This window comes from Bos javanicus, chromosome 10 (assembly GCF_032452875.1).
Source record: "Bos javanicus breed banteng chromosome 10, ARS-OSU_banteng_1.0, whole genome shotgun sequence".
Classification (NCBI taxonomy): domain Eukaryota; kingdom Metazoa; phylum Chordata; class Mammalia; order Artiodactyla; family Bovidae; genus Bos; species Bos javanicus.
In genome coordinates, this window is record NC_083877.1 from 10,352,662 (window position 1) to 10,380,540 (window position 27,879).

Below are 27,879 nucleotides of genomic sequence, written 5' to 3' on the forward strand. Positions count from 1 at the left end.
CACTTAACCATTTAAGAACATTAATGTTTTAATTTTTGTCTGAGCATTTGGAAAATACATGTAAGAAACTAAGAATAGTTTTTTAGCAATAAAATAGCATATATATGTTTGACATCATTTGTTTTGGATTTTACATTGCTAATATTTTTCCAATTAAAGTAGTACTTTTATTACTAAAGGTCTTTTTATAGGGATTTGATAAGCAAATAAGAGTTTAGTGATAATTTTTTGTAAGGTATTACATTTTGATGTTTGTTTTTCTGTATATTTTTCCCTGAAAAATCACAAAAGCTCTAAAATAACACCTTGCATTAGATGGAGAAAATAAACAGTCATTTGTTCATAAATTCTAATCTGACGAGTTATAACTTCTGATTTCTTAGAGATACCCAGGCCAGGTCATACTTAAATCAACCCGATTGCGACTGGCTCATGCAAGAAGAAGAAGTACAGCCAGCCCTGTGTCCTGTGAAGACCAGTGTGACAGCCTGCCAGGAGTGCTACAGGTCGAAGAGAAAAGGGAGGGACTGGACGAAGGAAAGGCCAAGCTCGGGTCATCACAGGCAGCAGACGCCCAGAGCCTCACCCCACCTGAAGGTCATCCATCAGCACAACTTGAAGCCACCTCATCACTTCCCAGCGGCTTTACCGCTGACCTGCCTCCCCCTGTGTCTTGTCCACTGTTAAACACTGTTGACTGCAAAGCAGGCTCCGTCCCAGCGGGGCCGCTCCCACCTCCTCTGCCTCCCACGCCTCCCCCACCTCCCCCACCCCCCCCGCCCCCCCCTCCGCCGCCTTTGCCTGTGGGTCAGGACAGCGCCCCCGAGACCCTGGAGAAAGGCCTGCCCCAGATGGAGGGGAGCGAGAAGAGGATCCCAAAGTCAGCCAGTGCCCCTTCAGCACACCTCTTCGACAGCAGCCAGCTCGTCAGTGCCAGGAAGAAGCTCAGAAAGACGGCTGAAGGCTTGCAGAGGAGGAGAGGTGAGTTAAAAACAGTTCATCTGTTGACTGAGGCATATAGTTAGACCATTTTTGTCCTCAGACATTACAAAGCTTTAAACATTATATTTTTGAACATTATTTGATAGCAAACAGGTTCTCAAGGTCTCACCTTGGCAGAATTCTTACCAAACCATGTGTGCAGATGGGTGCAGACACGAATAAATGTGGGCCTGCTTGAGCTCTTAGGCATGTTTTTAAAATTTTATCTTTTGACTTGATCTCTTTGGTAACATATTTTAGGTGGCTCCTTTTATGTTAGAATCTGATTTTAAATCTCAGAAATATAAGAAAATGGAAGCTGTCTGGTCAGAATAACATTGGAAGATTCATTTGGCTACATATTTATTGAGGACCCTGGCATGTTGTTGTATGAAGAAGCAAAGAAGAAAAGGGCATTTCAGATATGCTTCATAAAGCTGTTTTTCAAACAGTGAATAATTTTGGCCCTTAAGGAGCTTTAACTTTCATGGAGAGATTACTTTATCTGTGTATTAAATTTTAATCTAAGAGACCATCCTGTAGGATATTTCTTATCATAACCCAAGTAGAATATCATATGTGAAAGTTATTTAAAAAAAGAAAATAATCACCATAATGAGCCAGAATTTAAGTTTCTTTAATTAAATGTACAGTCCAGTCACTGTCTGAATTTAGATTGGATTTTTGTATTATGGAAACCCTTTAGGAGTCTCAACCATAATATTACTAAAGATCACCCCGCTCACAGCTCCCCGTCGGCTCTCTCCTCTCACACAGGAAACAATAGAAGTACTAGTAATGCTTGACATGGAATTTGAGTCTTGGAACTTTTTTTTAAACAAACTTAGTTAGTGTCCCCTGTGTTCTGACAAAGTTCTGTCCATGCTCAGTGGTCCCTTCTGTTGATGTGCTTTCAGCTTCCTGGGCTGTCACAGTCCTAAAGGCTTAAAAGTTGTACAGTTGCCAGTCTTAAGCGCAGTCCTAACTAGCTGTTTGTTCTCTTCCATTTTCTAAAGTGAGCTCACCTATGGATGAGGTACTAGCTTCCTTGAAGCGTGGTAGTTTCCATCTGAAAAAGGTTGAACAGCGAACTCTGCCTCCTTTTCCTGATGAAGATGATAGTAATAACATCTTGGCACAAATAAGAAAGGGGGTAAAATTGAAGAAGGTACAGAAGGAAGTCTTGAGAGAATCCTTCACACTTCTGCCTGATACAGACCCTCTAACACGGAGCATCCATGAAGCTCTTAGAAGAATCAAAGAAGCATCCCCTGAATCAGAGGACGAAGAGGAGGCTTTGCCTTGCACTGACTGGGAAAACTAACAAGTAAATGGCCTTACTTTTCTTCAGTAGTGTTCAGTATACAGCTTTTATATTGGATGATGAGCTCTGTCAAATTTCATTGCATCTGAGGGTCATTTTTTACTATATAGGTCAGTTAGAGCCTGGATCATAAATTTGTAAACTTTAGGCTTTACTTCTGTAGTTTCCGGAAACATAACAAGAAAAAATGCTTTACAAAGATGTTGCTTTGTAAATGCTGTGTTTTTTTATATCCTGTTCATTAAAACATTTTTTCAGTATAAGCTATAATGCAAGTAAAAAGGATAGTCTTACTCTAGTAAAGTGATAGTTTTACTCTAGCTTCAAAAAAAAAATAGGAAAAGCTTTTTCTGACTTAGATGTTTCAGTTGCAAACTGTTATGCATATTGAATCTTGATATTTTGTTGGTTTCCCACAAAGGAATCTAATTGCATTGTCTAATTATTTAACTTTCAAGCCTTTAAAGTTTATCATTTATGACATCATAATTACTGCATTATCTATATAAAATTGTATGAATATCTTATTGAGCTACCCCTGTGGCTGTTGGTATTCTCCCAAGGTGATAGAGTTTTCCCCAGTACATTTTAATAAGCTAATTTGTATAGTTATTTGGCACAAATTATGCTAAATATATAGAATTGGTAAAGATAACACAGGGGTTTCCCAGGCGGCACAGTGGCAAAGAATCTACCTGCCATGCAGGAAATGCAGGAGACATGGGTTCAATCCCCGGGTCGGAAAGATCCCCTGGAGTAGGAAATGGCAACACGCTCCAGTATTTCTTGCCTGGAAAAATCCATGGACAGAGGATCGCAGAGTTGGACACGACTGAGTGACTGAGTACACACACACAAAGATAACACATGCTATAAATCAAATAGTATATTGAATTGGTATGACCAAAACTGAAATGCCTGTACAGATATGAAATATGCACGTATATTCTATTAATCATTATGTTCTCTTGATGGAATGTTTCTATAGTCTTCACTAAAAAGGGGGAAGTAGGTGAGGTAGAGGAATGAGAAACTTATCCGTAGCACAGTTATTTTACAAATCCCGGTGGCAAATCCTAAGAATTACCAAGAGAGTTTATTAAAAATGCAGATTCATGGCCTTCATTCCCAAACATCCTGTCAGAGTAGTACTGATACATACGTAGTCATACATCTGGATTTTAAAGACTTACTCCAAAAAAAAAAGAAACCCCAAAAAAACAGAAACTGTCATTAGTTCTTTAAAAAATATATTGATTAGATGTTGGAAGATACTATTTTGAATATGTCAGAATATTACTAAAAGCAGTTTTATCCTTTTGTGCTGTCAGAAAAATGTTCTGCTTCTTCACTCCCAACTCTGGCCCTCCCTACCAGCACCTGCCCCACTCAGCAGCTTGACAAAAGCATGAAGACTCGGACAAGTGGCCGTGTGTAATCTGAGTGTGTTCTAACCAGCATTTGACAGCAACACTGTCCTGCTGTGGCCATGAGTCTTGGGACTGGTGGCATCCTTTTTTCCCTGTTAGGTGTGGAGGCCTTAATTATTAGTCACGTACTGTTTTTGGATCCCCAAATGATTTTAAGCTCTTTGTGCTTGTATGCTGTGCTTTGTAAAGGAATGTGAACATGTCCACTCATTGTGTGAGTGTGTCTAGAGACTCATATGTGCCTGATTGGGAACCATCCCCACACTGGGTGATTACAAATTGTGTCCCACTTCACAATGCTTGCTACCCATTCCCTTGTCCCTTTTAGCATGTAGCCTCTCTCAATAAGCTGCTAAACCTGTCCAGAAACTACCGTGTTGGCGCACTGATGACATAATCCCACAGTTAGAACTTCACATAAGCACGCATTTCACATATTCAAGTGGCTTGGATGTTATTTACAGCTTTGGGCTGCTAATTACCTTATATCAGGTGTTAAGAATATGTCCATAATGAATCTGTTGTTCAGCTGCTAAGTCATGTCCAACTCTTCATGACTCTGTAGACTGCAGCACACCAGGCTCCTCTGTCCTCCACTATCTCCCAGAGTTTGCTCAGATTCAGATCCATTGAGATAGTGATGCTATCTGTTAGGCTGGTGCAAACATGATTGTGGTTTCAGACTGTAAATTTTAAATCATAACTAGGCTTAGACACATTATTAATCAAAATAGGAACCATTACAATCAATACATTTTTGGCAATGAGAAATACGTTTGTTTATTCCTAAAGTGTAAAAATCCTTGCTTTGGGATTCGATGAACTCTTGGAAAGCATTTTCTGCCTCCTGCTGGTTATGGGAGCCTTTTCCCCGAAAAAAGTTGTTGAGATGCTTGAAGAAGTGGTAGTAGGTCCGCGAGAGGTCAGGTGAATATGGCGGATGAGGCAAGGCTTTGTAGCCCAATCCGTTTAACTTCTGAAGTGTCGGTTGTGTGATGTGCAGCCAGGTGGTGTCATGCAGAAGAATCGGGCCCTTTCTGTTGACCCTTGCTGGCTGCAGGTATTGCAGTCTTCAGTGTATCTCCGATTTGCTGAGCACACTTCTCAGATGTACTGGTTTCAGTGGGATTCAGAAAGCTGTAGTGGACCAGACAGGCAGCAGACCACCAAATACATTTTTTGGTGCAAGTTTGACTTCGCAAAGTGCTTTGGAGCGTCCTGTCAGTCTAACCACTGAGCTGGTTGTCACCAGTTGTCATATAAAATCCACTTTCCTTTACACTCTCAATCCAACTGAAAAGTGATTCGTTGTTATTGTGTAGAATAAGAGAAGATAATACTTCAAAATGTTTTTTGGTTTTTTTTTGGTCAGCTCACGAGGCACCCACTTCTTGAGTTCTTTCACCTCTTCAATTTGCTTCAAATGCCAAATGACTATAAAATGGTTAATGTTGAGTTCTTCAGCAACTTCTCACGCAGTTGTAAGAGGATCAGCTTCGATCCTCTCTGTAAAACTTGTTGAAGCGCCACTGCACTGTATGTTCGTTAGCAGTTCCTGGGCCAAAGGTGTTGATGTTGCGAGTTGTCTCCACTTCTTTATGACCCATTTTGAACTTGAATAAGAAAATCACTTGAATTTGCTTTTTGTCTAACATCATTTCCCTAGTTTAAAACAACAAGTAATGTCATTAGCAAAAAACATAAACCGAGAACTGTGCATTAAAATGATATATAACATAACCACATTTAAGAATGTATTCCAATACCAAATGGTAAACTTCAGCAGTGCAAAATTGCAATTACTTTTACACCAACCTAATAACCATCCTCATCCTTGTCGTCCCCTTGTCCTTCTGCCTTCAGTCCTTTCCCAGCATCAGGGTCTTTCCCAATGAGTCGGCTCTTTGCATCAGGTGGCCAAAATATTGGTGCTTCAGCATCAGTCCTTCCAATGAATATTCAGGACTGATTTCCTTTAGGATTGACTGGTTTGATCTTGCAGTCCAAGGGACTCTCAAGAGTCTTCTCCAATACCACAATTTAAAAGCATCAGTTCTACAGTACTCAGGCTTCTTTATGGGCCAACTCTCACATCTGTATGACTATTGGAAAAACATAGCTTTGGCTATACAGACCTTTGTCGTCAGAGTGATGTCTCTTTTTTTTAATAGGCTGTCTAGCTTGTTGGCAATTTGAGCTCTGGTTTCTCTGCCTTTGTAAATCCAACTTGTACATCTGAAAGTTCTTGGTTCATGTACTCTTGCAGCCTGGCTTGAAGGATTTTGAGCATTACCTTGCTAGCATGTGAAATGAGCACAGTTGTACAATAGTTTGAACATTCTTTGGCACTGCTCTTCTTTTGGGATTGGAATGAAAACTGACCTTTTGCAGCCCTGTGGCCACTGCTGAGCTTTCTAAATTTGCTGACATATTGAGAATGCAGCACTTCATCTTTTAGGATGTTAAATAGCTCAGCTGGAATTCCATCTCCACTAGCTTTGTGCGTAGTAATGCTTCCTAAGGCCCACTTGACTTCACCTCCAGGATGTCTGGCTCTAGGTGAGTGACCACGCCATCGTGGTTATCCAGGTCATGAAGCCATTTTGTTGAATAGTTCTTCTGTGTATTCTTGCACTTCTTAATCTCAAGAGCTTCTGCTAGGTCCTTACATTTCTGTCAATAGTAAATAATCCTTTGAAAGTTGCCTAGAATCTTCCTGTTTTGGTTGATTGTTCATGACTGATACATAGTATAATGTTGAGAGGAACACTGAAATACTGCCAGAAAATGCATGAGCTGGAACAGCTAAAGACTAAATGTATCCTGCGCCAGAAGCAAACTATAGACTAGTTGTAATCCCTTCCAGTTGAGCAGCCATTGATAAAGGGCTATGTGTTACTGCCTGTGGGTGGTCTTAGTCATTTTTAAAGGCTCTGAATTTTTAGGTACTTTTCTACATATGGCTAAAAGGCTGTAATTTGTATTTCCTATTAATTCGTTTCTTTCCTGTAGATTTAAAATAATATAATTATGTACTTGTTTTTGAAGAACTAATTTCTTAAAACTTTATTAAGTAAAAACTTAAGGTCCTGGACATGCTTAGCTTCAGCCTCCTCTAAAAGCTCATCTTAGATCTATCTAGCCATAGGTAATAGTATCCTTGAAAGGAATTTCTAAACATAAGGAAATATATGTATTTGAATAGATTTTTTATTATTTGTTTTGTTTCCTGTAGGGCCCTTCTTAAACTTAGGAAATAACTATAGCAATGTTGTCCAATAGAAATATGTGAGTCAGATTTAAAAAGTTAAAGATGATGGGCAAAATTGATTTTAGTAATATTTTACATGATATATTCAGTATAAAATTCCACAGTGTAGTTTAGATTTTTCTTTTTTTTTTTTTGGTATGGCATCTTTAATAATAGCACCATCTCAGTTTGGTTGCCAAGTATTCATTGGCATTAATTAATTAATTAATTAATTAAATTGCCATACCAAAACAACCACATTTTGCTTAATGGAAAAATATTTTATACAAGATTTTCATTTAAACCAAATTAAAATCAGTTTCTCAGTCATACTAGACACATTTCAAGTGCTCAAAAGCAAAGTGTCAGCTTTTATTTGACAAACAGGTCATATATATATTTCTCATGTGTCGTGGATCAGTGCATGAGTTTCAAACACAACTATTTCAAATTTTTAAAAGTACTGCTGCTGCTGCTAAGTCGCTTCAGTCGTGTCTGACTCTGTGTGACCCCAGAGACAGCAGCCCACCAGGCTCCCCTGTCCCTGGGATTCTCCAGGCAAGAACACTGGAGTGGGTTGCCATTTCCTTCTCCAATGCATGAAAGTGAAAAGTGAAAGTGAAGTCGCTCAGTTGTGTCCAACTCCTGGCGACCCCATGGACTGCAGCCTACCAGGCTCCTCCATCCATGGGATTTGCCAGGCAAGAGTACTGTAGTGGGTGCCATTGCCTTCTCCAAAAAGTCCTGCTAAAAGCATCCATTTAAAGACCAATACTAACGCTGTCTTCTAAATCTCATTATGAAAACTCTCTCTGATGTACTTAAAGATGGCTTTTGATAGTTCTTATTATACTGTCAGTTTATGAGGTAAAGATGTTAAATTTTGTTTTTCTTTTTTGTGTATAAGTTTGACATAAAATGTTAAGAGTAAAAGGAAGAAAAGTGAAAGTGAACCTAACATACAGTCTTTAAAAAATACTCTTTCCCCAGCTTTATTGAGAGTAACTGGCATACATCACTGTGTAAGTTAAAGGTACACAGCATAATGGTTTGATGTACGTATATTGTGAAATGATTACCACAGTTAGTTTAGCTAACCTCCATCTTAAAAGAAAAAGAAAAGTATTCTCCTTGTGATAAGAACCCTTTTAACAACTTGCCTATATATTACAGCAGTGTTAACTATAGTAATCTTGATGTGCAACCTTCTAACAGTGATTAAGATCTGTTATTTTGTTTCTCATTTTTATTTGATGTTTTCTATGCATCATCTGGTATAAATGGTCGTTTATAATGGCCAAATGGTATAAAAAGGCCATTTAAAAGAAAAAACCCATCATTGTTCATGCTGGGTTTTGCAAAGATACAAGGGAACATAATACACAATGTCTTTCGTAGGCCATTGTTTTTTAATATACTGTATTACTCTGTACACAGGTAACTCAACGAAAAAACACCTACAGTTGAACATTGGCTCTTGAAAAATTGTAAACATTTGGTTCCACGATTGGATTCTATTAGATCCAAAATGCATTGGCTCAGTGGTGTGAAAAAGGAAGCACAACGGGCAAGTTACCACTTTTCCAGTCATTCCAGTAGATGGTGGTTAACATGAGTTTTAGATGTGCAATGTTCCTGACTGCAACGAAGAAACGGCCTTCTGAAGATTCCTGTTTTTAAGCACCTTCCCCACCTGTCCACCCGTTTACATCCCTGTAGTGGCCAGTAAAGCTCGGGGTCGCTGTGAGTTGGAAGAAACACTGGGTTGACGGATCTACTGTGAGCTGTGTTGAGACTGCTTTAAAATCTATCGTTCAGTGCACTGAATAGTCACCTGCCCAAGATACAGAGCTTGTTCTGTATCAGCTTAAATAGTGTGACCCTCTGAAAAAGAAGTTAATTGTGATAGCTATAGGGTAGGAATTGGAAGAATCAGATGGAAATGCACTGACAGTTCCCACATTATTCATCTCCAAGGGATTTTCATAAAGATGCTTAGCAACATCTGAAAAGATACACGACCATGGAGATACACCTATAACTGTGTTTACCACAACGTGATACATTTAACATGGCATATTTTTAGAAGCCCACACATGTAACAGTTTGTAAAGTTTCAAAGTAAAAATTTCCATGCTTTTAAATAGCTCTTCATAATTGTGAATTTATAATAGTTTGAATTTTATGTGCAGCTTTGTTTATGAGAAGCAATACTTTGTAATTTGATAATATTTCAAATTATTTTTAGCCTTTTCGTTTGAACTATTGCTTGATTACTGTAACTCAACATGACTTTCCTATTGAGAATCAAAAATTAGGATTCAATAGTAGGGATGCAGATCTTAAGTCCTGCTAACACAGACCATTAAAGTTTTTATTTTTATGTTCCACAGTGGGAGAAAAACATGCTCTACAAATGTGCAGAAAGTAGACAGGCAGAAAAGCCTCTTTGACTGGCATTTTACTCTTCACATGCTTTGAGTTGAATTTCCGGAGACAGCCTTCGTTATTGTCAATAAAATTTTAAACATATGTATGTAGCTCTAGGTGCCGATTTTGCTGTAATGGAGTCCTGAAGAATGCATGGAGCCGACATGAATTCTCAGCAGGACTGCTGTGGGCTTGAATGAAGGTAGATATGTTGGATCCCAGTTTACAGTACTCTGTAAGTGTGATTCTGTATAAGACAGGTCTTCACTGGTACGTGAATGGCTAATGTACCAAAATGAACTTTGAGGCAGTTCTCTAGCCTAGACCCAGAAAGCAGTCCTGGAGTAAAAGTCCTCCAACGTATCTGTGTTGGTGATCCTGAAGAAAAATTACGCTCACACCTTTGTCACTTGAAAACGCTATTTCTTTTAAAATAATTATGGAGATAATTTTCTGTCAACAGGTTATATTAAAAAAAAATCTGTTTAAATGTTGAAAATATATTTATTGATGAGACTATGAGCATTGTCACAATATATTGGCTTTATTCTAGCATCATTCTCACACCTTGTCTGAGAATATTAGAAATACAGACTTAATATAGTTAACTCAGTCTCCTGATTACAGTGGAGGTGGGTTATAGATTTTTGTAACAAACCTTCAGCAATGCATTGAAACATGCCTTTTAACCTAATGATTGATTTGATGGATATATTTGAAAAAAAATATTTTAGCACATTTGCAAATCTTAAATCATGTATCAATTTTATGCCTTTGAATGCTTGTTCATATCATGTTTGGGGGGGGTTGTTTCATTTATTGACATTTAGAAAAATACAGAAGGATCTGGTGTCATATTAACAGCAGAAGCTCTGGAACTTTAATATGTCTAGAGGGAATTGCTACCCACTTAGTGTTACAGCTGGGGTTCCATCAAGAGGCAGTACTCCCTTTTAAAAGGGTCCTGTAACCTGTTTTCCCGAGCCATGTTGTAATAAATCTCTAGCAGATGATGCAGGGTGTTCAGATCCATGTGAATCCTTGAGGAATGAATCCATGGCTGTAAGCACAAGCCACCCTGGCACTCTGCGAAGGTTGTCCTCATACCTGAAGATAGGAGGTTAAAGCAGAATCTCACTAGCAGCCCCCGATGGCCATTCTCTGGTAACAACTTTCTCCAACACATCTACTTCCCCTCCTCCAGATTCAGGTTCCTCCTTCCACAAAATTCCATGTTACTGGAGGTCATCAACCTTCGGAGTTCTCACCAATAATAGAGTTTCAGATAACTGCAGTCCGTTTGTCCAGTTGAATCCTCATGTTAATTAAAAGTCAGTTTCAGAGCCCCCCAAAATTTATATCAATGTAAGTATGGTTTCCTTTTTATCTTTGCCCCTAAAAAAATGAACATCTCTGCCCTTAGTATTAAATTTGTATATATTTAGGTAGGACGGTGCTTATATATGATCATGTTTCCAGTTCCAAATTTGCCCATACTACTAATGTGGTTTATTTGACAGTTATATTGCTGTTAATATATCATTTCCATATCAAAAATCCCCAGACAGCTGCTTGCTTATACTGAATCAATGTATAAGTTAACTTACCAATCTAGTCTCAACTCAGTATACTTAAAATAGGGAAACAAGTAGGTGGTGACTTAGTTGTTTGGAGGTTAATGTTACTGCTCACTTGACTGTCAATTTTAAATATTTCTTTTACTAATACAACTAAAATTATGTACATATAATCAACGAGGCCTGTATAGAAAAGGTATTCCTAATGATTTAAAACCCTAAGGGTACTGTAGTGTAGCAGCAGTATGTGGAAGAAATATTTGGCTAAAGAATTTTAAAAGATGAGAATTGCTCACTTAATGTATATTTTACAGGCTTACTGAGTCTGTGAGCAGCATAGAAACAATCATTCTTTAGTTCTTCACTGCAGAACTGAGACATTTCTATAAACGCACAGCTGTAACTGTTGATCAGGAGTAAGTATGGAGGAGTATTTCCACAGTGAAAAATACGGGGGCTTCTCTTACTATATGGACACACAGAAAATTTATTACTCTGTATAATGAGGGAGGGAAAAGAAGCCTTGTTTCTACAAAGCTGAAATATGTAGCAGTATTTGTTAACTCAAGGCATGACCTCTCTCTGTCATAAAATGTGTTAGATTTGAAAAGCATACTTTGGCCATAGCAGACACTAAGAATTAAAACTCTTCTGTCAGTGGAACAAAAATGAATGGGCAGCACTTTCTCTGTTTGAAATGGGACCAGTATACAATTAATACATTCAAATTTATACATTCCCTAAGACTGTTTTTAAATTGCATTCATTGTGTATGTAAGAAAAGCCTTTTCTTTCACTAAATACAAGGTTTTCTTTTTAAACCTTTATAATTTTTTTTTAAACCTCTATGACATCAACCTGTAAAGTGCTCATGGGTTACAGGCCTTATCAGGGAGTTGAAATTTATATACATAATACCAAATTATTTGTAAAAAGTCTTTTTGAACAGCTATAAAATGTTTAAAAACTGTGGCAGATGCAGTTATCACACATCCACTTGATAGTGAAAGCAGAAACCCAACAAGTTTTACCTAATTCTTGCACTGAATTTAAATAATATAAAGTTAAGTTAAATGTGCATTTTAAACAGAATTTATTTCTCATTTATTGGTTAGCATAGAACAATGCTTAGTGTTAGAGAGTTGATCACAAGATTGGTTTTAGAAGGAAGACGGTAAGAAAGCAGAAGCACCTTACTGGGGAGCATGTTGCATTCATTTAGTGCTACTGAACAATTCAGTAGTGATTTCTGAACTTTGCTGCAAAGTGCTCTTTATTTAAAGCACATAAAAAGAGTCTCTGCTTAATTGCTTTGTAAAGTGAAGCAATGGTATTTTTTATCCTATAAATATAGTCTAATTTAAAAGTTTTTCCTACAAAATGAGTTTATATTGCTGCCTAAACTATCATCTATGTAAACAAAGGATTTTTAAAAAGGCGAGAGAGGGAGTCTGGATTGTGAGAGTGTGTGTGTGTGTGTTTAATGTTTGTTCATTGAATTATTTCAGAGATATGTTCATTCTAAACATTTCTGTTTTACCCACAGTAAATGTACAGCTTGATAGTGGAGGGATTTAATTGACTGAATTCCAAATCCGTAAGTGTCCAAACACACGAAGCGCACCACTGTGAGGTGCGTGTGCATAAAGCGCTTCTGGGGCTGACGCACTAAACATGTTACCAACGCTATACTGACTCTTGAAGCAGCTTGTTGTGAGAGTAAGGAGGAAGTTTGGGGTTTTCTGGTCAGGTGTGACTAAGAGAGGCTCCAATTGGTGAGTTCAGGAAAGTCTCTGGAAAGTGATTTGAGATGTATAGAAAAGGTATGGGTGTTGGTTAAAGAGTTCAATTTTAAGAAGGGAAGTTTTTTTAAACTTGCATGTTCTATGGTTAACTATCAGCAAGTTATTCTAGCTTTTCCCAATACTGATAATATTGGTTTTAAGAATTCTCCATAATCACAAGATGACGTTATCCCTTCATTTGTGACCAAAGAAGGGTAGACAGTACAACCCATGCAGGTGACTTGCTACTTCCTCAACTTGGACAGGATCCCCACTGCGCCATTGAATTTCTTACTGTACTGTATGTCTTGCTAAGTGTGAAACCATAATATATAATTTATGAAGAACTGAAGGCTACCAATCCTTTTGCATGAATAAAAAGCCCATATGGGCTCATGAAACTGACATGTCTTTTAGCCATTCCGGTTAAATGAAAATTTTAGTGGCAAACCAGTTCACCACTTACTAGCTTTGTGCAATATTACAACGGCAGAGGCAGAACACTAGCACCTTGTGCTTGGCTTTCAGGACGGCTTTAACACCGTTACACTAAGGTGGACACTGTACAAAACGTATTGTAAATGGCAGCTCCTGCAGATTTACAGTACTTAAGTATGCTCAGTTAACATTCTAAAGTATTAAAAGTACAGAGGAAAAAAACTAAGCATTTAGAGCAATACTGCGAGATCTTTGATAATGTTCTGACTGTTGCCTTTTGCTCTTTAGTGCAACTTTCTGCATTGTAATGACTGTACTGCTTTGTATTTCATGTTTTTTACACTCATGACTTCAGAGTTAAGTACTTGTACACCAAGTATTGCAATCACCTTTCTCTTCTTGTACATGCAATGTAATAACATACAGTTTTGGTGCTTAACAATATTCTTTTTTTCTTTAATAAAAGATATTTATTGAGTTAAGCTCATTTTGTTTGTTTAAAATTACAGTGGTGGTATATAATGTCACTTCCTTTCTAGTAAGAAGGAGCAAGCTATACATTTGTTTTTACATGATGAGCAGGGTTCAGACTCTCCACCTCTGTATCTCTGCCTCTTCCTGACCACTATTTGTAAGAAAATACAGTTTAGGAATGTTTTTAGCAGTCAGTTTGTGATCATCTAAGTTGGGGATGAAATTAAAAGACGCTTACTCCTTGGAAGGAAAGTTAATGACCAACCTAGATAGCATATTGAAAAGCAGAGACATTACTTTGCCAACAAAGGTCCGTCTAGTCAAGGCTATGGTTTTTCCAGTGGTCATGTATGGATGTGAGAGTTGGACTGTGAAGAAAGCTGAGTGCCAAAGAATTGATGCTCTTGAACTGTGGTGTTGGAGAAGACTCTTGAGAGTCCCTTGGACTGCAAGGAGATCCAACCAGTCCATTCTGAAGGAGATCAGCCCTGGGTGTTCTTTGGAAGGAATGATGCTAAAACTGAAACTCCAATACTTTGGCCACCTCATGTGAAGAGTTGACTCAATGGAAAAGACTCTGATGCTGGGAGGGATTAGGGGCAGGAGGAGAAGGGGATGACAGAGGATGAGATGGCTGGATGGCATCACTGACTTGATGGACGTGAGTTTGAGTGAACTCTGGGAGTTGATGATGGACAAGGATGCCTGGTATGCTGCAATTCATGGGGTCGCACAGAGTTGGACACGACTGAACTGAAGTTGGGGAAGATTGTTGTCTTCACATTTAGTAACAGGACTCTGAACTAGAGCCTAGTAGGTTCCCTGAGCTGATGCTGCCTTGCTGCAGCCATGACACAAGAGGCACGAGTCTAAATGGTCCTTCATTAATGGACTTGGGTCTCAGATTCCACCCAGGGCCTGAGTAAGGGCTCCAGTCCCTCTCTCTACCCCACATAGCCCAAGTCAGTTTCATCTCCTTGGATAATTGACTTTTTGTAGATGGCTGTTTTTGTTTATTTTTAATCAGGGCTTGTCTCTGCTTGAGAAGATCCACATTCTTGTATTACATCCTTTTTTCCTTCCCTTCTCCCTTCCCCAAGCCCTCATTTATAAAATGATGGGCCAAGTAGGAAATGGCACTTTTTCCGGTCTCTAGGGTTAAGGGAGCCATTTCTCCCAAGGAAGGACCTCACTCCTTTGTATTCCCTCCATAAATGTGTACGAAATAGAGGGCTTTGATTACTAGATGGTTTTCCTATGAGAGTTTAGAGAATGCAGTTAATAGAAGTGCTTTAGCCAAAATGATAGAATATCACATTCAGCCTCAAATGAATGGACTTAATTCAAGTCTCAACACAGTATATGGCAGTCCATCCTTGTGAAAATCATGCTGTGGCTGGTTTGGGGTTTGGAATGGGCTTACTGGGTGACCTACCTGGACAGCTGGAAACCTCTCCTGGAAATCTAGGCCCTATAGAATTCCTTAGTCCTTTGTAATGCTGTCATTCATCCTGACCTTGCTGAGTTCTATAAACTGGTTGAAACTTCATTAATTCTTTGCTGCAGGAAGCTGTGTGGAAGAGGTTTAAAATTCTTTGATGCAAAACCACCGACATTCCATCACATTCTGACAGTTACTGAAGATTTAATCGTGTTTCCCAAACACTCTGTCCTTCTGCCAAGTGGATACTCTTTCCACAGACACCCACAACTTGGCTGCTCACCAGGAACTTAGTTCTTCCTCACTGCTGACATCTCGTGATCTTAACTAATAATCTTGGTTGTTCACAAGAGTTCACCAGTTTTACACTCTCATTCTCCAAACTCCGCTATTTGTCAACTTCTTAACCTCTGACAGACGGCTGACCCCCCTCATTCTTCTACAGTTCAGACGGGTCTGTCTCTAGTCATGGTCACTTCCTCCTTTCCCTCATTCCTGCCTCTTCCACCTGCTCTTGCTGTTGCTATGGATAACTACTTCATCATCATGTACTCAGGCCAGGAAGCATCTCCACCCTGTCATTCCAATGGCCAGGACTTGCCTACTGCCTCCATGCTGGTTAAGGAAATCCTTGACCAATGCTGCAAGGTTTTCTGTAGGTCTCCTAAGCCTACCCCTAGTATCTACATTTTTATGCTCAGCTCATGCCTTTCCACCTGCACACATGTCTGAAATGTTCTTTTGGAAAGCAAAGATGCAAAAGGAATCTAATCTACAGAATCTAATCTTCACAAGTCATTTGAGGCATAACAAAGGGATTTAGGTATTGTCTGGGTGACAGCTACTAAGTGTCAGGGAGCTTTCCTTTAACCCCACTCCCTCAGTTATTCCCTACAGCATCTTCAACTTCCTCTCCACCCTAACCCTGTTAGGTGCCAGTGTGCTCAGGATTCAGTTCAGACTGAGAAGAGTACTTCATTTTAGGTTAAAACCAGGTCTGAGTCTCCCTGTGTCAAGATGCGCTAGAGAAACTCTTGATCACTAAAAAATTTCAAGGATAAAAACAGAGTATCAAAGACATTAAGATGTGACTTCAAATAAAGTCAGTCCAGAAAAAAACCATTAAGTTCAAACCTCTTGAGAGGCAACTTATTTTAAGACATAAATGAGTTATAGAGCAGATTCCTTTGAAGTGCTTTGAGCACAGCACAGGGCTAATACGCTGTGTGGATTTAGGAACTTCATTACCTGGAATGTAGTTCCCACGAGGAGCATCCTGGGGACACATACATGGTCATATATAAAACTCCTAGACCACTGTATGTCTCACTTCCCATGAGGTCTCCAAGTTGTAGACGCTTTGGTCTACAGCAACTCAGACTCAGCCTCAGCAACTTACCTGTCTTAACGTGCTGTTACAGCTAGAAAATTCCCAGTGACTGCAGCCAGTTTGAGTGGTTTCAATCCTGAGTAAATGTCTTAGTCTATTTATATGGTCATCTGGAGCCCTTTTATATTGAAATAATATTTCAGAGTTCTTTTATCAAGTCATTGCAAGTCTATAATACTGGTTTTTGAGGAAAAGCCTTAAGCAATTAAACCTACTGCCCAATTTCTGTCAGAATAGTTTATTATCAAGAACAATTAAAAAGTTATTTATCCCCAAGGGCACTGAACTTCTTCCACCAACGGATGTTTTGTGTAATCGAAGATGATAAATTTGCAAACTACAAAGAAATATTGTTTGTAACCATTTTCCAATGGAGAGAAAATGAAGTCTAGCAGGAATCAATCATACAGTTATTCCTAAAACTTCTTATGAAAGATTTAGAATAAGAAGCCTTCCTCTGAATTTTTTTGCAGATATTCTATAGTGTGTAAGTATATATTTAAGCTAGAATAATAAGTTAACCTTATTGACTTGGGGGAGGAGTAAGATGAGGGAAAGTAGCCAACATGGGCATTTCGCGATACAATCATATTCAAAATTACATTATGCAGAAGCCACACTATGGTTCTACTGGAAGCAGTCCAGTTGGCAATAACAGCCCATAAATGTTTTAGGCCAAGATTATCTTTTTCATGCTTTAAAGACCCAAAGCTCTGGAATCTTCTTTAAGTGAATGTTGAAGAGTTCCAGGGGGTCAAATCTCAATTTAAAAATTCTTTGGTCTCACTTATAGGCCACTTTGTGACCCATTTCTTTTCAAAAATAGGATGGCCTGCCCCTACAAGTATGTGGGTCAGTGCCAAGTTTGTGAAGCAGAAGATTAACTCTTCCAACAGCCATAAGAAGATGCAGCAGTAATTTCACTGTGACGCAGCACTTGCTAAAAGGTTTTTCCATTTCAATTACGAATTTCAAAGAGATTCTAAGCTTTGGTGTCACAGTAAGGTGAGTCATCAGAAGGTAACGCCTAGAGCATTACCTCCCCAACTCCAGCAGTGCTTTCACTGCACTATATATAAGCAGGCTGATTTTATGTTTTGGTTTTCACAGATGGTTGAGATGAAGCAATGAGTCAGTATTGCTAGACTTTATTCATTGTCTTAGTACTTTCTCTGTCTTCTTATTCTCACCTTTCCTTATGGTTCTAAATGATATTTGTCTCAATGATTCCCAATTTTATCTGTCCCGTATACCTCTTCTCGGGCTTCCCAGGCTGCTCAGCTGTAAAGAATCCACCTGCAATGCAGGAGATTTGTGTTTGATCCTTGGGTCGGGAAGATCCCCTGTAGAAGGGAATGGCAACCCACTCCAGTATTCTTGCTTGGGAAATCCCATGGACAGGAGCCTGGTGGGCTACAGTCCAGAGGGTTGTGAGAGTCGGGACACGACCAGTGACTAAACCACAAGCACCACATCTCTTCTCAGAATACTAGATCTGCGTGTATTCAACTGCCCAGTGATCTCTTGACTTGGATGCTTCATACATTTCAAATATAACATGTCCAAAATGGTTCCTGTGACCCCCACTCTGTTAAAACCTGGACCCAACTTGTAGGGAAAGAGCAAATTAGCCAAGATGGCGTGGTCAGGTTTTCTTGCCCCACGGCCTCTCAGTCTTGCCCCGCGTTTTGTAAGTCATGATTATGTAACAGCTGAGCTCACACACAGCACTGCACGTGTGTGTCACAGGGCTCACTTCATCATGGCTGCTTTGTGCTGTAGGCCTGTACGAGCTCACCTAAAAAGCAGTGGCATTCCTGCTGGCTCAGCCACGAGAAGCGAGGAGAGAGTGAGCCTGCTGCTGCGGCTGCTGTGCCAACCAGGAGAGAAGAAGCGCCTCTGCAGCTCCCACGGCTCCTTGAGTTTTCCTGCAGCCTCTTGGCTGGCGCCTTGCCTCCCTTGGGTTCAGAGAACACTGTGCACCAGATACAGCAAGACAACTGGGGGCACGAACAGGATCAGCTGTACACAAGTCTTCCCAGCTTTACCTTTTTTTTGTTTTTACACTTCATCCAGTTCTGCGATCCAGAACCTGTAGGTACTCTTGCTGCCTTTCTCACCTTCAGCCTCCTTATCCTAACGTTGGAGTCCCAGCCACCCTGACTCTGGCATTCACCCACTGCGTTCTCTGTCCCTTACCCTCCTGGTCGAGACCATACACCTCTCTCAACCAGGCTACTCCTTCCAACTTGTTCTCCACCCAGAAGTGCTGAGGACATGTGTCTCCACTGTATCAAACCCTCTGTTCCTTCCATTGGACTTAGAATAAAACCTCAACTCTCCTTCCTATGGACACAAGGCCGAATGTGATTCGGTCCTTCCTATCAGCCTCGTGACTTACTCAGCTCCAGCACTGTGTATCACTGTTCATCACCTTGGGGCCTATGCCCAAACTCGCCTCTGCCTAGGATGTTCCTTGTCTTAGTAAGGCCAACTTCTTTATGTCCCTCAAAATTCTTATGTCCTGATTTACAGTATGTGTCCATTTTTGGAGACCTTAAAAATAAGGTCTTTAAGGTGGGCCTTATTCCACTGTGACAGGTATCTTTATGAAGTGGGGAAATTTAGACATAGACACATATATAGGGAACTTGATGTGAAGGGATGTAAGGAAGAGATGGTCCCTCTTTGACCCAGTTGAAATGCGTGTATCCTTGGATCAGGAGAGGGGACACATGCAAGGATGTTTATAGGATGCATTGTTCCTGATAGCCAAGAACCCAGATGTTCATCAGCTGATGAATGGACAGACGGATACACCCCTAAAATGTAGTATGGTCATACGATGGAGTACTGTAGAGGAAAAATGAAGGTAGCTTCACAGAACAGTTTGGACGAATCTCACTGACAAAAAGTTGAGCTAAAAGCAACACTATCTAGTGTATGATTCCAATCAAAAGTTTTTTAGAAATAAGCAACACCATAGTGTCTAGGATGTTATTCAGGTGGTAAAACAATAACCCAAAAAGCAAAGGCGACTGGCACAAAGGTCATGAGAGCCGTGCGTGTGGGGGAGAGGAGAGCTCCGTGGCTAGAAAGGAGCACAAGTACTGCTGGGGGGCTGAGCTTTTCTTTTTGGCCAGAGCAGTGGTGAGGGGGGGTTCACTTTATAATAATTCAGTAGCTGTGCATTTATGTTTTGTATTTTTCTGATTATGTATTACATTTCCAATAAAGGTTTTAAAAAAACCCTAGTGTAGAGTTCTTTTCTTAGAATTCTAGAAATTGCTTTTAGAATTCAGTTGCCAAAAACTTCTGTCTGCAAAATAATTTGCATGCTTGCTCTACAAAACAATGAGAACTATATAATCCAACATTTCACTTTTTTCCATTAGTTGACAGGAAATCAGAGCCAAATTTAGTATTCCAATGGAAAAACCAGTTTATCTCAGACTTCTTATCTACACAGCTTCTTTTAATTGGCTTTTCCTTTAATCTCTCTAGGTATTTTCGTATTGTAAGGTTCCTCTGGGGAAGTAGGTGGGAAAAATCTTTTGAAACTTCATCAAAAAGAAGAAAAAGATTTTGCAACAGAGCATAGCATCGTGGTTAAGAGCAAGGATTCCTGAGATACTTGCTAGATGTGTGAATCTGGACAGATTACATTCTGTGCTTCCATTTGTTCATCTCCAAAACAGACAATAACGATGTGAACTTCATGTGCTTGTTGTACGGGTCAAATGAGTGCAGAGAAGAATGCTTGACATATATGCATGTTAGCTATTATTATTTGGAATATCTGATACAAAAACACTTCACAAAGAACTACAAAGATTGGAGTAGTTTAGAAGCAAGGACATCTGAGAGCAGAACAGATGCTCCTGGATAATCTGAGACAGCAGCCATAACCAATACATTTCCTTCTTCCAGAGAACATAATTTCACTTACATGACACAAAATGTTGTATAACAGGCAACATTTTAAATTAACAAAATCCTTACCTTCATGTTTATGCTTTGTAATGCAGCTGAAAAAGTCAGAATTTCTATTTCCCAACTTTCTGTGGAAAGGCAGACCTAAAGAATCAAAATATAATCCAAAATTATAAAGAAGGCCAACATACTTCTAGTTAAATATGGTGGCTTGAAATGTGTTTATTGATACTCCTAAAGCCCTAACATGGCAGTTCCAAAGGAGTAAACAAAAGAGGAGAAAGTTATGGACAAGGAAAGTCAGTAAGGGTTTGAGAGATGTACGGAAGGTAAATGACCAGCGGGTGGAGGAAGCTGACCTGGACGTGTGCGGGGAGACGCTGGGGGCCTGGCAGCACCCGACGGGCCAGCATCACTGGGAGGCACTGTGCAATCTGAAAGGTATGGATGAAGTGTAAGGTGACAAGGGAGAGCATGGTGGGAGTCTCAAATAGCCCTCCTACCTCCGAGGCCCTCCTCCTCCACAGCAAGAGTCTAGAGGCTCATCCCCTGGATAAACTGAGCCAGAGAAGATGTGGTCTCAAATAGCAGGTCCAAGAGGAGGGCAGAGGTAATGCTGAGCACTGAAGGAGGCAGTTACAACCTACCTTCAGAACTACAAAGCCCCTGGCTGCCTTCTTCAACCTGGTCCTGAGACAGCCCTCAGCTAGGCATCTACACCCACCCTCCCCAGAGGAGTCTGGAAGATCCCTTTCTGGAGAAACAGAATCACCCCAGGGAAAAGACCAGCACGTGGTGATATTTGGGTGTGAGGAAAGATGGAGATTTATCAAATGACCAAAGCTGGCCTCCCACCCAGTCAACCTAGCCCCAAAGCCACCAATCCACCAGCTGCAGCCTCTTTGTCCCTTTAGAGCTGCCAGGATCTGCCTATAGAATGTGAACAGACGGCTTTGAGTCACGGACATTTTCAGAATGTCTCCACACAATGGACAGAGACCACAACAAACAACGTTACTCAGAAAACAGAATTCAGGAAGTAGGAGGAAAAATTTTAATTAATTTTGCCAGAAAAAAATAAGGCAAAATACCGCATCCATGAAACAAGAATGTGTTGCAATAGAAAGGAATCATCTGAGAACAAGAAATGACAGAAAAACTATGATAGGAGACGTTACAAAAGCAATACCAGGTTTAAAAGAGAGGCAAGGAACTCTCAGAGCTGAATAAATAGAGAGGGAGATAGAAAAGTTAGAGGATTAATTCCATGGGGTTGCAAAGAGTCAGACACGACTTAGCACCTGAACAATATCTGATTAATGCTAGAAGAGAGAAGTGAAGGGGAGAAAATTACTAAAGAAACCATACAAGAAACTTACAGTTTTGTCTGCCACAATTTGAGTGGGTTTTTCTTTCATGTGCAATAGAATGATTCTCAGATGGTCCTCCAAGGAACATTCCAGGAAGACAAGGACCCAGAAATACTCCACGGGGTGGACGCTGTGGAGATTACCGGCTATCGTGGAGGGAGCACTTTTTGCAGAGCCGTGGGAATAGAAGCCACAGTGGAGAAATCTGAAGGACAAACAAAAAACTAGGCAATGGAGATAATTCATGAGCCCACAATTCTTTCACAGGTTTTTCAATGAGAAGGGGAGAAATCAACTGACAGTTCTAAGGATTAAGGGTAGATGTTTATTTTTATTTTTTGGCTGCACCAAGTGGCTTGTGGGTAGTTCCCCCATCAGATTTTGAACCCCAGGCCATGGCAGTGGAACTGTCAAGTCCTAAACACTGGGGGAGAGAGGGTATATTTTAAGGTGAGAGAGACTAGGGCATGAAAAGAGTAAAAGTGACTTGAAATACCAATTGTATTCTTGCCTGTTCAGGTAAGCACAAGCCTACCTTTACAATTAATAAATCAATGGAAAATGGAGAAGAAAATTAATTCTCTACTTCACCTTTGACTTCAATGATGGGAGTGATTTCAGTTCGAGGGGAGAACAAGCTTTTTTGTTTTTTTTTTTTTCTCAAGTATCATCTCAGTTCTCCATGACTGTATATAGATTATATATGATCTATAATCTATTGTATATGATCTATTCTCATCATTGATGATGTTCAGTTGCTCAGTCGTGTCTGACTCCTTGCGACTCCCTGGACTGCATGCAGCCTGCCAGGCTTCCCTGTCACTGGTCATTAATGAACTTTTCTAGAGAAAGTTCCAACTCTTCTCCCACAGTTTTTCAATGATGTCTTGCGTCACTATTACACGGGTTTGATTAGTCCACATTTAAGGTCAGTCCTTGTGCCGTCCACTCGCTCAACAAGTAATTTAACCCTTCAGCGTGCTGACAACATGCCCTGTGGATGCACAGGTGTCTGCGATATGTCACAGTGCTCAGAGGAGGGGCGGGCTGGGCACAGTGTTTTGCCCACCGCCCCCTGCCCCCCTGCCACCTCCCTAACCCCCCCACCACCCCGAGCTCCGAGCCCACACACAAAATTTGCTCGCTGCAGCCAGGGTACACATGGCCCTCAGGACGAGACAAAGGGACCCAGAAAACGATACCATGCGGAAGGGTGGGGCCCACGACTGCCAACAGTTCCAGAAAGCGCTGTTGCTTGGTGATCCAGGAGCCCCCGCCCCAGAAGTGGGGGCCGCTGATGTTGCTTCTTCAGCTTCTAACAATCCAAAGGCTTCCTGTGGAAGTTGCCGTCCTCATTCTACCAAACTCTACAACTGACCTTCTGGGGAATCTACGTGAAGAGCATGTTACCAGCACACCAGGCAATCACAGGGCCAAGGCCCCTGCGAAATCACACAGCTCATCTCCCCGAACCAGCAGGGGCATCCCAGGTGCCGTCCAGGCGCCACTGGGAAGCAGTGTGACAACCCCTGAGGGGTCTCAGCCCCGTGAAACCCCGCTCCTGTCCAGGCACCAAGAGGTCAGGTGTGACAGGAGGCAGCTGGGGACGTTGCTGAGACCTGGGCCTGCCAAACTCTAGTTTGGAAATTAAAGCCATGTTAGACTGAGTGTTCGTGGAGCTTCCGGAAAAAGCCTAATTTACTCCCTTGGCCGTGACTGCTTCACTGGAAGAACCTTTAATCAAGAATCTGCTGTGATAAATGTTCTCTGTATGAAGCATCTGCTGTTTCAGTAGCCATCAAGGGGAAATATATGAACACTAAAGGGAGGAGTAATGAGCAAGAAATCTTTCCCAGTCACAGAAACTGCTTCTACCCAAGAAATAATTTCTGTTCTATTTTTTCAAATGCCAATAAGAATGGAAATGTAACACAGTCCTTTCCACCACGGAACAGGCTTTTGTTATTGTGGCCAAGTTCCACAATAATCCTAAATGCCTCGCATTCACTCCCATGCTGAGGTTTGATCCTTACGTTTCCTCACAGTAGGCCACAGCTGAGAATTTGTGGTCTTTCTCTCAGTTGGAATGCGACAATTTTACAGCTTTCATTAAAAAAAAAAAAAAGTGCAACAGGCTAATTAAGCTTAGACTTAGGATCTGGCTAGAGATTTGAGGCTTCACTTTTTTTCAGTAAGTGATAACCCAGTGCATTACACTGGAGAGACTCCTGGGGAGCGGTGATTTTTAGTCCTGCTTGTGCTGTGTGTGCTTGGACCAGTCCCTTACCCTCTCTGGGCCTCAGCTTCCTCCTCTGGGAATTTGGACAGAATTTCTGAAGTTCCTTCCAAATCTCACATCTTGTGATGCTGTAAGTGGTGCCAACTAAAACTGGTCCCTCCATGTAGCCTATAAAGAAGGTGCCCTACAGCTTTCTGCTTTCCGAGTGCTAAGTCACTTCAGCAGTGTCCAGTTCTTTGCGACCCCATGGACTGTAGCCCACCAGGCTCCCCTGTTGATGGGAGTCTCCAAGCAAGAAGACTGGAGTGCGTTGTCATGCCATTCTCCAGGGGATCTTCCTGACCCAGGGACTGAACCCACCACTCTTACGTCTCCTGCATTGGCAGGTGGGTTCCTTACCACTCTAGCACTACCTGGGAAAGCCCTCTTAGTTTCTGAGTGTACATTCAAAATATAGAAAGGAATCCACCTCTGAGTAGACACACACCACCTTGGACAGAGTAAAGGAAGAAATCGGTGTTAAGAAGTGTGACTTGCTAAAAAGACAAAAAGCGGTTCCCCACCATGTACTTGCCTTTGCGGAACCAGCTGGTTCTCAGGACTCAGAGGGCTGCAGAAGGGTTGGGAATAAGCAGAGCTCAATGGCCCTGCACACCTGGCATCGCTCCTAAGGCAGTTCTTTGCTTCGGGCTTTACCTGAAAACAGAAGATAAATTCTTTTCCTACAAATTCACATATGCTGCTCGGTAACTCAAGGGCTTTCCAGAATGTTTAAGAACATTTTGGGTTCATTGACCCTTTTTTGACGATATGGCCATGTAAAATGAATCTGCTGCCCATTATGTGTTTTAAGTCTCAGGTTGAACAGTCAAGAGCTTACAAAACAATTTTCCCTGATAACTTTGAGAAACAATTTACATAAGTTGTAGTCATTTAACGGAGAAGGAAATGGCAACCCACTCCAGTGTTCTTGCCTAGAGGATCCTGTGGACAGAGGAGCCTGATGGGCTGCCGTCTATGGGGTCGCACAGAGTCGGACACGACTGAAGCGACTTAGCAGCAGCAGCAGCAGCAGTCATTTAAAGTGTACATTTTGATTAACGTTGACAGTTGCATCCGCCTGTGAAACTACAGAACAACACTTCCTTCCACGGTCCACAAGCAACCACTGACCTCCCTCTGTAATAGTAATGGATTCGTTTGCGTTCTTCAGAATACATCGTATATAATCTTGTGTCTGGCTTCTTTGATTCAGCTTAATACATGTTACCACATGCACCAGTTTGTTCCTTTTCATTGGTCAATAATAATTCATTGTATGGATAGAAAACTCTTCATTTATTCATTTACCTGTTCATGGGCATTGGGTTGTTTACAGCTTGGGGTTATTGGGAATAAAGTTGCTGATACAACACTCTTCTGTGGACATGCTTTTATTTCTCTTGAGTAAGCAGCTAGGAGTAGAATGGCTGGGTCATATGGTAGGTGTGTGTTTCAAAAGGTCTTAAGTTTTTGAGACAATAAAAATGATTTGCAGGCCATCTTTGCCCTTAGATAGTAGAAACTTGAGAGTTTTCTTCAAGGCAATGATTCTTAACCTTTTCCTTCCCTGAATGTATTGAATATTCTAAAGATGGAAGAAGAGGTTGGAAGAAGTTATAGACCATTTTCCTCTTTTGCAAGGGAGGAAACGGGAGCCTGGGGAGGTGAAGGGTCAATAGAATCGCAAGGACTGCTAAAACTGTTGGCAGGTCCTGTGTGTGAATAACACTGAAGGGCAAACACAACTGTGTGAAATTGTTCACGGATGGAAACGTCATGAAAAACTGCACAGTCCTAAGACCTGGCTCATACTGTCAGAGTGAAACGATCCAGCCATCATTTACACTGGATGACATATCTTCTCCACCTAAAATCTGGTGGAAAAAAATCATTTTTAGCACTAGCTTCTCACCAAACCCCAGAAGCCCCTGAGACTTAACAGACGTGCAGAGATCACTTCTCTCAGGCCAGCACTGCCCACTAAAGGACTGGGCCCTTGAGTGGAGCAGATCAATGCCACTCTGGGCACAATTTCACACCTTCACCAGATGCAAAACCACTAGTAATGAATTCATTCAAGAGGAATCCAGTGTTGAAATATTTGTTCCTTTTTTCATTCTTGTTTGCAATAAAAATGGAATTAAACCATTAATTGACCACATCTCGTTCTTAATCCAAAACATAAGGCTAACAAAATTCTAATTAACAAAAATCAATTTATGTGTGCTTTCTGTTGTCAATACCATGCATAATTCTTGAAGGGATATTTATAAAGTCATCTTTAGCAGTAACAATGAATCTTACTTTAGACAGGATGCCACTGGATGCATGACATTTTAAGTACTGTAATCAGGTAGGTCAGAAAATATGTATTTAATAGAAAAAGCATGTCATATGTAAGTACTTGACCAAAACCCAACAACAAGTAAAATTACTTTCATTCCTCTCAGAAAAAAATACTTTGAGAATATGTGATATGAAAAGAGTGCATTTGTCAAGTCTTTCTTGGTATGACTATTTTTCACAACATAAAAAGTGAAAAGAACTGGAATGAAATTAGAAAATTCTTTGACCCAAACAAAAGCTGTCTCAATTCACATTTACAAATTCTCAAAGGGAGCCTGGGTTCTGCAAAGAGAGCAGAAGCCCCCATCATCATGCAGTTGCTTTCAGAGCTCAGAGATGAAGTTGAATCTCAAAAGCATTTTTGAGCTTTCCATGCTGCAGATTTTCAAGGAATCCTACCTATTCTTGCTCTGAAGAGCTGCTGCCAGCTCTCCAAGTCTGCAACAAACCCTAACCTAGGGTTTAGACAGGGTGGCATGAAAATCTTCATTTAAAATCTGTGGACTCCAGTCAGGCTCAAGTGGAAGGAGTTCTTTACTAGTGACTACATCTGGGGAAAGGCTAAGGAGGCTCTCTAGGCAGTGGAAGGGTTATGTCATCACCTGTGTTACCACTGACCTCCTCATTTGACCCCAACACCAGCAATCCTGGGAGTCTTTCCAGAGGAAAAAGGAGGCAGGAACAGGAATGCTCTGTAGCATGAGTGCCAAGTTTCCAGAAGCCCCAAGGTCTGGTTTTCCAAAAACCTGTCCCTGAGGCTCCTCTGAGTCGACAGGAATTAATCTATCCTGGCTCGAGTGGGAAGCTGTATTTGGAGAGCTGTTCAATCACTGAATGCAAATTTCCTCACACGTATTTCCCCTATTGTGTATAAAGATTTCAGGCATCAAGGCATTAGATGGGAAGTGTGAGCACTGCATGGATTCTTAGCTTTGCTTTCTTTAAAATCCCAAACTGACAGCACAGCCCTGGGGTCAGATGATAAATCAGGCAACAGAAAGGACTGAATGAGTCTTGGTCAGCAATTTAGGAATCTTCCTAAGGACCCTGTTCTGGAGATTCCAGCAGTAGCCACCAAGCTCCAGTCTTGTTACAGCCTCTTAAGTGAGCAGTCACTCCATTTTTTGGATTATCTTTCTACTTCTTTTTCTCTCGTTGTTGAGGTCAGCAAAGAAAAATATGCCTCTTAGAGGAAAAACAGGAGTCACACCCATCAGAATTCAAACTAGACTCCCTCCTTTGCTAGTTATATGATATTGGGTGACCACTGGTTTCCTGGGGTCCCTGGGTGCTTCCCTGTGAAGAACGACAGCCCTTCCCAGGACTGTTGCAAGGACCAAATGACTTGATGTTCAGGGTCCAATACAAGCTCTGTGGTTAATCAAAGCTCTTACTCTCCTCCCTTGAAGTTACTGCTCTTTCAAACAGAA

At 40.8% G+C, this 27,879-nt stretch overlaps 1 protein-coding gene and 1 long non-coding RNA gene across 2 annotated transcripts in view; one reads left to right on the top strand and one right to left on the bottom strand.

Moving 5' to 3' along the window:
* Positions 1 to 13,696, top strand: part of JMY (junction mediating and regulatory protein, p53 cofactor) — a 77,965-nt gene extending 64,269 nt beyond the window's left edge. The window contains exons 9-11 of the mRNA XM_061430040.1: positions 384 to 981; positions 1,998 to 2,308; positions 8,423 to 13,696. Coding sequence (XP_061286024.1) covers positions 384 to 981; positions 1,998 to 2,305 — 906 coding nt within the window. The 3' untranslated portion in view covers positions 2,306 to 2,308; positions 8,423 to 13,696. The remainder of the gene's footprint in view (positions 1 to 383; positions 982 to 1,997; positions 2,309 to 8,422) is intronic.
* A 2,574-nt stretch (positions 13,697 to 16,270) lies between these two features.
* Positions 16,271 to 22,939, bottom strand: LOC133255607 (uncharacterized). The gene is made up of 3 exons (XR_009738993.1): positions 21,832 to 22,939; positions 20,812 to 20,886; positions 16,271 to 20,596 (listed from the first exon to the last, which is right to left on the bottom strand). It is a non-coding gene; the product is annotated as an uncharacterized LOC133255607 (long non-coding RNA).
* Positions 22,940 to 27,879: the final 4,940 nt, after the last annotated feature.